General features: G+C 45.5%; 1 protein-coding gene across 1 annotated transcript in view; it reads right to left on the bottom strand.

Annotated features, from left to right (window-relative positions):
* Window positions 1-11,160, bottom strand: part of NKPD1 (NTPase KAP family P-loop domain containing 1) — a 53,208-nt gene extending 42,048 nt beyond the window's left edge. Inside the window, exons 1-3 of the mRNA XM_068247879.1 lie at window positions 11,051-11,160; window positions 6,400-6,478; window positions 334-364 (exon numbers count right to left, since the gene is read on the bottom strand). Of these exons, the coding sequence (XP_068103980.1) occupies window positions 334-364; window positions 6,400-6,478; window positions 11,051-11,160 (220 nt within the window). The remainder of the gene's footprint in view (window positions 1-333; window positions 365-6,399; window positions 6,479-11,050) is intronic.
* Window positions 11,161-11,388: the final 228 nt, after the last annotated feature.

Here is an 11,388-nt window from a genome sequence, read left to right on the forward strand (position 1 = left end):
GTCAGGGCCTCTTTGAGTGGTTGAGTAGGGAGCTCCCAGGGAATGGTGCCTAAGTGACCATAGGTCTTCAACTTATATACAAAACAAGTGCCTCACTGCTACTAATGTCGCTGGTGCTCAACATCACTACAGCGACATCTGCATGACGAAGATGTACCTAACAAAAAATGCTGTTGGCACTAATGTATGTCACCAGGTCAAATATCGACAATGTATGGGAACATCCCAATATATTCAGCCACGCTAGGAGTCGCCATCATGACCTAGAGCCACAGGAACAAAGATTATAAAAAGTACTAAACACAGGTAAATGGTTTAATACGTCACCCTCACCAGACCATGTCATGTCACAGCCCAGGGATATCTAAAACCAAAGCAAAAAGACAATAAAATTAGTATCAAAATACATATAATATCTTACAAATCATTAACAGTCAGTTGGAGAATATTGTAGGCACAAAGGTCACCCGAACCTGACTGACACTATGCTAACCAGAATGTATGCAAAAATCCAGGTCATATTCCCGATTGAGTCCCCCTGGCTCCAAAGTACCCAATCGTCTTATCCAAATTGCCTCTTTTGTTAACCACTTGCCGACCGCCTACTTCATATTGGCGGCGGCAAAGTGGCAGCCCCAGGACCACGTAACGCAGAATGGCGTCAGGTCCTGGGGCACTGTTTTGCCGGGGATCGCGCGCCGGGATGCGCGCGCATCCGCCGGCAATAGGCTCCGCCCACCCGCGACGTCAACCCGCCGGCCAATCGGAAGCGCCGGTGGGTTGTTAACCCGACGATCGCCGGATAGGAAGCGTATAATACGCTTTGTAATGTTTACAAAGTGTATTATACAGGCTGCCTCCTGCCCTGGTGGTCCCAGTGTCCGAGGGACCACCAGGGCAGGCTGCAGCCACCCTAGTCTGCACCCAAACACACTGATCTGCCCCCTCCTGCCCCCTGATCGCCCACAGCACCCCTCAGACCCCCCCCTGCCCACCCCCCAGACCACTGTTTGCACACAATCACCCCCCTAATCACCCATCAATCAAATCTCTGGGAGAAATCTCTCTGTAAATGGACAATTGTGTGTAAAAAAAATCTAATATATGTCATTTACAGAGATATTTCTCCCACCCAGCATGGGTATATGTAAAAATACACCACAAAACACATTATACTACTTCTTCTGAGCACGGCAGTACCACATGTGTGGCACTTTTTTGCAGCCTAACTGCGCTAAAGGGCCCAAAGTCCAATGAGTACCTTTAGGATTTCACAGGTCATTTTGCGACATTTGGGTTCAAGACTACTCCTCACGGTTTAGGGCCCCTAAAATGTCAGGGCAGTATAGGAACCCCACAAGTGACCCCATTTTAGAAAGAAGACACCCCAAGGTATTCCGTTAGGAGTATGGTGAGTTCATAGAAGATTTTATTTTTTGTCACAAGTTAGCGGAACTTGATTTATATTGTTGTTTTTTTTCACAAAGTGTCAATTTCCACTAACTTGTGACAAAAAAAAAATCTTCTATGAACTCACCATACTCCTAACAGAATACCTTGGGGTGTCTTCTTTCTAAAATGGGGTCACTTGTGGGGTTCCTATACTGCCCTGGCATTTTAGGGGCCCTAAACCGTGAGGAGTAGTCTAGAATCCAAATGTCTCAAAATGACCTGTGAATAGGATGTTAGGCCCCTTAGCGCACCTAGGTTGCAAAAAAGTGCCACACATGTGGTATTGCCCTACTCAGGAGAAGTAGTATAATGTGTTTTGGGGTGTATTTTTACACATACCCATGCTGGGTGGGAGAAATATCTCTGTAAATGACAATTTTTTGATTCTTTTTACACACAATTGTCCATTTACAGAGATATTTCTCCCACTCAGCATAGGTATGTGTAAAAATACACCCCAAAACACATTATACTACTTCTCCTGAGTATGGCGATACCACATGTGTGGCAATTTTTTGCACCCTAACTGCGCTAAGGGGCCCAAAGTCCAATGAGTACCTTTAGGATTTCACAGGTCATTTTGCGACATTTGGTTTCAAGACTACTACTCACGGTTTAGGGCCCCTAAAATGCCAGGGCAGTATAGGAACCCTACAAATGACCCCTTTTTAGAAAGAAGACACCCCAAGGTGTTCCGTTAGGAGTATGGTGAGTTCATAGAAGATTTTATTTTTTGTCACAAGTTAGCGGAAAATGACACTTTGTGAAAAAAAAACAATTAAAATCAATTTCCGCTTACTTGTGACAAAAAATAAAATCTTCTATGAACTCACCATACTCCTAACGGAATACCTTGGGGTGTCTTCTTTCTATAATGGGGTCATTTGTAGGGTTCCTATACTGCCCTGGCATTTTAGGGGTCCTAAACCATGAGGAGTAGTCTTGAAACCAAATGTCGCAAAATGACCTGTGAAATCCTAAAGGTACTCATTGGACTTTGGGCCCCTTAGCGCAGTTAGGGTGCAAAAAAGTGCCACACATGTGGTATCGCCATACTCAGGAGAAGTAGTATAATGTGTTTTGGGGTGTATTTTTACACATACCCATGCTGAGTGGGAGAAATATCTCTGTAAATGGACAATTGTGTGTAAAACAAATCAAAAAATTGTCATTTACAGAGATATTTCTCCCACCCAGCATGGGTATGTGTAAAAATACACCCCAAAACACATTATACTACTTCTCCTGAGTACGGCAATACCACATGTGTGGCACTTTTTTGCAGCCTAACTGCGCTAAGGGGCCCTAAGTCCAATGAGCACCTTTAGGCTTTACAGGGGTGCTTACAATTTAGCACCCCCCAAAATGCCAGGACAGTAAACACACCCCACAAATGACCCCATTTTGGAAAGTAGACACTTCAAGGTATTCAGAGAGGGGCATGGTGAGTCCGTGGCAGATTTAATTTTTTTTTGTCGCAAGTTAGAAGAAATGGAAACTTTTTTTTTCCTTTTTTTTTGTCACAAAGTGTCATTTTCCGCTAACTTGTGACAAAAAATAAAATCTTCTATGAACTCACCATGCCTCTCAGTGAATACTTTGGGATGTCTTCTTTCCAAAATGGGGTCATTTGGGGGGTATTTATACTATCCTGGAATTTTAGCACCTCATGAAACATGACAGGGTGTCAGAAAATTCGGAGATGCTTCAAAATGGGAAAATTCACTTTTTGCACCATAGTTTGTAAATGCTATAACTTTTACCCAAACCAATAAATATACACTTAATGGTTTTTTTTTTATCAAAGACATGTAGCAGAATAACTTTCGCACTCAAATGTATAGGAAATTTTACTTTATTTGAAAAATGTCAGCACAGAAAGTAAAAAAAGTCATTTTTTTGACAAAATTCATGTCTTTTTTGATGAATATAATAAAAAGTAAAACTCACAGCAGCAATCAAATCGCACCAAAAGAAAGCTGTATTAGTGACAAGAAAAGGAGGTAAAATTCATTTAGGTGGTAGGTTGTATGACCGAGCAATAAACCGTTAAAGCTGCAGTGGTCTGAATGGAAAAAAAGGCTCTGGTCCTTAAGGGGTTTTATGACTGCAGTCCTTAAGTGGTTAAGCAATGCTTTTTCCCTATTGCCTCCAATCTGGAGGTACAGAGTCGATTATCATTACTTTTAATTGTGTGACAGAGTGTTTAAACAAAGCAAAATGCTCAGAAACCGTCTGCCCCTGTGTTTTGTGTCGAATAGCCGATTTATGCGACAAAATACGATCCTTCAATGGTTGCGTCATCATGCTTACATACGACAGGCCGCATGGGCACTTGAGCATGTAGGCAACAAAGCTCGAATCACATGTGTAGAATCCTTTCAAATAAAAAGGAGTACCTTGGGAAGAATGGGTGAAGGTGTAACCCCTCAAAGACATACCATACCGCACATATGACACCCTAAACAGGGATACATCCCTGTGCGTCTCCTCTCTGGCGGTCCCATCCTTTTGGTGGTCAACTTATCCCGTAAAGTAGGGGCCCTTTTAAAGGACATCATGGCGGGATAGCGAAACTCAGGAATACGTGGAAAACCATCAGCAGGAATCCGCCAATGTTTACGTATGACCGGAGAAACGATGTCACTGCTAGCAATAAAGGTCAACACAAAAGGAAGACGGGGCCAGTCGGTTTCCTTTTCCCTTTAAAACGAGGAGAAAGTACCTCAGACGGATAGCCCCTTTTACAAAACGTATCCGTCATTTCTTTCCTACGTGCAATATGTTGAGACTCATCACTCACTATCCTGTCAACTCTTTCAAATTGGCTAAGGGGAATACTGTTCTTGGTCCCCATAGGGGACGCGTCCGTCTCTTTAATGACGTCACGCTCGATGATTGGCTAGTCTGTGTTGACTGACTAGGAGAGAGCTTGGACGTCTTAGGCGTTCTTGGGTATGCGTCCACCTCCCACGTAACGCAGCACGCCAGGATTGGTGGAGTCTGTGCGACCAACCAGGAAGTAGCGCTGACGTCAGTGGGGTGAGTTGAACAGTGGGTTTTTCGGAGTGCATCTGAGCATCGCCTGGCTGGAGATTACTATCCATGAGGTGGCAGGTAAATGGTTAACTTTTTTAATTTGCATATAGACATTCCTGTTCTCCATCAGGTCTGCCATGTAAACCCACCCAGCAGGACACAGATTGGTGTTTTAATTGGGGGTGGGGTATTTAAGGCACTACACTTGGTTTGTATGTATGGCTATTGCAATTTTAGGAAGGGCTATGCCCGAAACAACGTTTGTCATTGTATATGCCACCACTTTAATGCAATAAAAGAGCTTATCATTTACTTCTGAGTGGTGCCGGCCTCCTTTCTGATTCTGAAAGGAAGGACTGGCAGGACTGATTGGAGGGACAGGAGGGATTGATATGACAGAATGGGCGGCTGGCAAAACTGACAGATCTGGCTGGCTGGGGAGTAAGACAAACAGGACTGGCTGGAAAGACTGGCAGGTTAGCTGGCTGATAGATGCAGCGTAGCAACACACCACCCCTGTAGTATGAAACATGTGAAAAAATGCATGCGAAAAATATCGCTTTTCTGCAATAATAAATGTGAACCCTGCTTAAGGTCTTGTTCACAGGCAACACGTATGGGCGTGCTGGCGCATGTTTAGAAGATATTTGGATTTCTCTAATATATTTTACAAATTATAGTATTGTAGATACACTTCTCACATTTTCATGGGACAATGTATCTTTTCATGGGACAATGCTAAAGATATGACACTGTGATACAATGTAATGTAGACAGCATACAGCTTGTATAACTGTATACACTTGTTGTCCCATCAAAAAAACTCAACAAGCAGCCATTAATGTCTAAAACTCTGGCCTCAAAAGTGAGTATACCTCTAGGTGAAGGATATCAAAATTGTGCCCAGTGTCAATATTTTGTGTGGCCACCATGATGTTCCAGCACTGCCTTAACTTTCTTGGGCATGGAGTTCACTAGAGCTTCACAAATTACCACTGGAATTTTCTTTCACTCCTTCATGACAACGGTGGTGGATGTTAGACCTTGTGCTCTTCCACCTTCCATTTTAGGATGCCCCACAGATGCTCACAGGGCCGGCCCTAGACTTTTTGCCGCCTGAGGCAAATTTAGAAAAAAATTGCTGCAGCCCCCCTCCCCCCCCCGTCCCCCGTGGGGGGCCACCAAGCCGGAGGGGTAGCGGGCAGGACGGGGGTATTGGGCCTAGCGGTGGGGAGGGGGGTCGGAACCCCTCCCCCTCGCCCTCCCCCTCGCCTGGGTCCCCCGATCTGCACTCCCCTCCAGCTGTAAATAGGAAGCAGCCGAAGCCCAATAGTAAGAGGCACGGGCGGGGAGGACTCACCTTTTCCGCGTTCCAGCGTCCGCTCCACTGACGTCACTTCCTGCATCGCCACCCACTTTATTGCCCTGCAGCCCAGTTTCTGAAGGAAGGGTGTCATGCTCTGCTGCCATACGTCACAGTGGGTTCTCTCACTGATCTGTAGCACCCCAGTTCTGGCAGCACTCATGCAGCCCCAGACCATGAAACTCCACCACTTGACTTGCTTGACTGTAGACAAGACACATTTGTCTTTGTAATCCTTCATTTGTTGCCACCACATGCTTTTGACACCATTTGAACCAAATAAGTTTATCTTGGTCCAAGGGCATACCTAGAAATCGCCGGGCCCCCTGGCAAAAAAAAAAATCTGGACCCCGCCCCTAGGGTCCACTCAGGGACTTTTGGGGGGCAGGAGGGGTCGCAGCATAAGAGGAGAGTGTGGCAGATCGGTGGGCAGGGGGGAAATTCCCCCCCCCCTTCACCTCGGGCTCTCCTCTCAGCGCTCCCCCTCCTGCAATTTTTGGTGGCAGCGGGCAGCAGCAGCGGCGGCGGCGGGCTGAATACATTACCTCCTTCTCGCTGGAGGTCTTCCGATCTCTAAGAGCAACTTCCTGTTTACACAGGAAGTTGCATGAAGCTCTTGGAGAACTGAAGAGTTCAGGCAAGAAGGCGGTAAAGTATTCAGCCTGCCGCTGCTGCTGCTGCCCGCTGCCACCAATGATTACAGGAGGGGGAGCGCTGAGAGTAGAGCCCGAGGTGAGGGAGGGGGGGCATTTTCCCCCCTCCCCACCGATCTGCCACACTCTCCTCTTATGCTGCGACCCCTCCTGCCCCCCAAAAGTCCCTGAGCGGGCCCTAGGGGGGCCCCGGGCCCACCCGCGACGGCAGGGGTCGCATCCCCTATTGTTACGCCAGTGTCTTGGTCTCATCAGACAACAGGATATGGTTCCAGTAATCCAAGTCCTTAGTCTGCTTGTCTTCAGCAAAATGTTTTCAGGCTGTTTTGTGAATCATCTTCACAAGAGAATTTCTTCTTGATGACAGCCATGCAGACCAATTTGATGTATTATGCAGCGTATGGTCTGAGAGCTGACAGGCTGACCCCTCCCCCCTTCAACATCTGCAGCAAAGCTACCAGCACTCATATGTCTATTTGCAAAAGACTAAGGGCCCTTTTACACTTAATCAGTTGCTCTCAGTTAAAACGGAAAGAAAACTGAATTTCAAAGTAATGCCCATGTTTTCCTATGGCACCTTTTACACTTAACGCGTTTTAACTGAAATCTTCTTCCCAATGCACTGCTATGGGAAAAACGCGTACCAACGCGTACTAACGCGTACTTACGCACACCCACTGATTAAGTGTAAAAGGGGCCGGCCTTACTCTGGATAAAATACTAAGCATGCGCACTCAGTGTCTTTGTTCAACCATGGCGAGGCCTGTTCTAAGTGGAACCTGTCCTGCTAAACCACTGTATTGTCTTGGCCACTGTGCTACAGCTCAGTTTCAGGGTGCTGGCAATCTTTCTATAGCCTAGGCAAACTTTATGTAAAGCAACAATTCTTTTTTTTAAGATTCTCTGAGTTCCCTGCCATGACATGCCATGTTGAACTTTCAGTGACCAGTAGGAGAGTGATAGCACCCAATTTAACATACCTGCTTCATATTCACACCTGAAACCTTGTAACAGTAATGGGTAGCATGACCCAGGTCTTCATGTCATCTTCACTTCATTCTTCACTTTGTGGTGTACTCACTTTTGTTTCCAGCAGTTTAGACATTAAGACCTGTGAAATCCTAAAGGTACTCATTGGACTTTGGGCCCCTTAGCGCAGTTAGGGTGCAAAAAAGTGCCACACATGTGGTATCGCCATACTCAGGAGAAGTAGTATAATGTGTTTTGGGGTGTATTTTTACACATACCCATGCTGAGTGGGAGAAATATCTCTGTAAATGGACAATTGTGTGTAAAACAAATCAAAAAATTGTCATTTACAGAGATATTTCTCCCACCCAGCATGGGTATGTGTAAAAATACACCCCAAAACACATTATACTACTTCTCCTGAGTACGGCAATACCACATGTGTGGCACTTTTTTGCAGCCTAACTGCGCTAAGGGGCCCTAAGTCCAATGAGCACCTTTAGGCTTTACAGGGGTGCTTACAATTTAGCACCCCCCAAAATGCCAGGACAGTAAACACACCCCACAAATGACCCCATTTTGGAAAGTAGACACTTCAAGGTATTCAGAGAGGGGCATGGTGAGTCCGTGGCAGATTTAATTTTTTTTTGTCGCAAGTTAGAAGAAATGGAAACTTTTTTTTTCCTTTTTTTTTGTCACAAAGTGTCATTTTCCGCTAACTTGTGACAAAAAATAAAAACTTCTATGAACTCACCATACCTCTCAGTGAATACTTTGGGATGTCTTCTTTCCAAAATGGGGTCATTTGGGGGGTATTTATACTATCCTGGAATTTTAGCACCTCATGAAACATGACAGGGTGTCAGAAAATTCGGAGATGCTTCAAAATGGGAAAATTCACTTTTTGCACCATAGTTTGTAAATGCTATAACTTTTACCCAAACCAATAAATATACACTTAATGGTTTTTTTTTTATCAAAGACATGTAGCAGAATAACTTTCGCACTCAAATGTATAGGAAATTTTACTTTATTTGAAAAATGTCAGCACAGAAAGTAAAAAAAGTCATTTTTTTGACAAAATTCATGTCTTTTTTGATGAATATAATAAAAAGTAAAACTCACAGCAGCAATCAAATCGCACCAAAAGAAAGCTGTATTAGTGACAAGAAAAGGAGGTAAAATTCATTTAGGTGGTAGGTTGTATGACCGAGCAATAAACCGTTAAAGCTGCAGTGGTCTGAATGGAAAAAAAGGCTCTGGTCCTTAAGGGGTTTTATGACTGCAGTCCTTAAGTGGTTAAGCAATGCTTTTTCCCTATTGCCTCCAATCTGGAGGTACAGAGTCGATTATCATTACTTTTAATTGTGTGACAGAGTGTTTAAACAAAGCAAAATGCTCAGAAACCGTCTGCCCCTGTGTTTTGTGTCGAATAGCCGATTTATGCGACAAAATACGATCCTTCAATGGTTGCGTCATCATGCTTACATACGACAGGCCGCATGGGCACTTGAGCATGTAGGCAACAAAGCTCGAATCACATGTGTAGAATCCTTTCAAATAAAAAGGAGTACCTTGGGAAGAATGGGTGAAGGTGTAACCCCTCAAAGACATACCATACCGCACATATGACACCCTAAACAGGGATACATCCCTGTGCGTCTCCTCTCTGGCGGTCCCATCCTTTTGGTGGTCAACTTATCCCGTAAAGTAGGGGCCCTTTTAAAGGACATCATGGCGGGATAGCGAAACTCAGGAATACGTGGAAAACCATCAGCAGGAATCCGCCAATGTTTACGTATGACCGGAGAAACGATGTCACTGCTAGCAATAAAGGTCAACACAAAAGGAAGACGGGGCCAGTCGGTTTCCTTTTCCCTTTAGAGCGAGGAGAAAGTACCTCAGACGGATAGCCCCTTTTACAAAACGTATCCGTCATTTCTTTCCTACGTGCAATATGTTGAGACTCATCACTCACTATCCTGTCAACTCTTTCAAATTGGCTAAGGGGAATACTGTTCTTGGTCCCCATAGGGGACGCGTCCGTCTCTTTAATGACGTCACGCTCGATGATTGGCTAGTCTGTGTTGACTGACTAGGAGAGAGCTTGGACGTCTTAGGCGTTCTTGGGTATGCGTCCACCTCCCACGTAACGCAGCACGCCAGGATTGGTGGAGTCTGTGCGACCAACCAGGAAGTAGCGCTGACGTCAGTGGGGTGAGTTGAACAGTGGGTTTTTCGGAGTGCATCTGAGCATCGCCTGGCTGGAGATTACTATCCATGAGGTGGCAGGTAAATGGTTAACTTTTTTAATTTGCATATAGACATTCCTGTTCTCCATCAGGTCTGCCATGTAAACCCACCCAGCAGGACACAGATTGGTGTTTTAATTGGGGGTGGGGTATTTAAGGCACTACACTTGGTTTGTATGTATGGCTATTGCAATTTTAGGAAGGGCTATGCCCGAAACAACGTTTGTCATTGTATATGCCACCACTTTAATGCAATAAAAGAGCTTATCATTTACTTCTGAGTGGTGCCGGCCTCCTTTCTGATTCTGAAAGGAAGGACTGGCAGGACTGATTGGAGGGACAGGAGGGATTGATATGACAGAATGGGCGGCTGGCAAAACTGACAGATCTGGCTGGCTGGGGAGTAAGACAAACAGGACTGGCTGGAAAGACTGGCAGGTTAGCTGGCTGATAGATGCAGCGTAGCAACACACCACCCCTGTAGTATGAAACATGTGAAAAAATGCATGCAAAAAATATCGCTTTTCTGCAATAATAAATGTGAACCCTGCTTAAGGTCTTGTTCACAGGCAACACGTATGGGCGTGCTGGCGCATGTTTAGAAGATATTTGGATTTCTCTAATATATTTTACAAATTATAGTATTGTAGATACACTTCTCACATTTTCATGGGACAATGTATCTTTTCATGGGACAATGCTAAAGATATGACACTGTGATACAATGTAATGTAGACAGCATACAGCTTGTATAACTGTATACACTTGTTGTCCCATCAAAAAAACTCAACAAGCAGCCATTAATGTCTAAAACTCTGGCCTCAAAAGTGAGTATACCTCTAGGTGAAGGATATCAAAATTGTGCCCAGTGTCAATATTTTGTGTGGCCACCATGATGTTCCAGCACTGCCTTAACTTTCTTGGGCATGGAGTTCACTAGAGCTTCACAAATTACCACTGGAATTTTCTTTCACTCCTTCATGACAACGGTGGTGGATGTTAGACCTTGTGCTCTTCCACCTTCCATTTTAGGATGCCCCACAGATGCTCACAGGGCCGGCCCTAGACTTTTTGCCGCCTGAGGCAAATTTAGAAAAAAATTGCTGCAGCCCCCCTCCCCCCCCCGTCCCCCGTGGGGGGCCACCAAGCCGGAGGGGTAGCGGGCAGGACGGGGGTATTGGGCCTAGCGGTGGGGAGGGGGGTCGGAACCCCTCCCCCTCGCCCTCCCCCTCGCCTGGGTCCCCCGATCTGCACTCCCCTCCAGCTGTAAATAGGAAGCAGCCGAAGCCCAATAGTAAGAGGCACGGGCGGGGAGGACTCACCTTTTCCGCGTTCCAGCGTCCGCTCCACTGACGTCACTTCCTGCATCGCCACCCACTTTATTGCCCTGCAGCCCAGTTTCTGAAGGAAGGGTGTCATGCTCTGCTGCCATACGTCACAGTGGGTTCTCTCACTGATCTGTAGCACCCCAGTTCTGGCAGCACTCATGCAGCCCCAGACCATGAAACTCCACCACTTGACTTGCTTGACTGTAGACAAGACACATTTGTCTTTGTAATCCTTCATTTGTTGCCACCACATGCTTTTGACACCATTTGAACCAAATAAGTTTATCTTGGTCCAAGGGCATACCTAGAAATCGCCGGGCCCCCCGGCAAAA

Source organism: Hyperolius riggenbachi, chromosome 8 (assembly GCF_040937935.1).
Source record: "Hyperolius riggenbachi isolate aHypRig1 chromosome 8, aHypRig1.pri, whole genome shotgun sequence".
Classification (NCBI taxonomy): Eukaryota; Metazoa; Chordata; class Amphibia; order Anura; family Hyperoliidae; genus Hyperolius; species Hyperolius riggenbachi.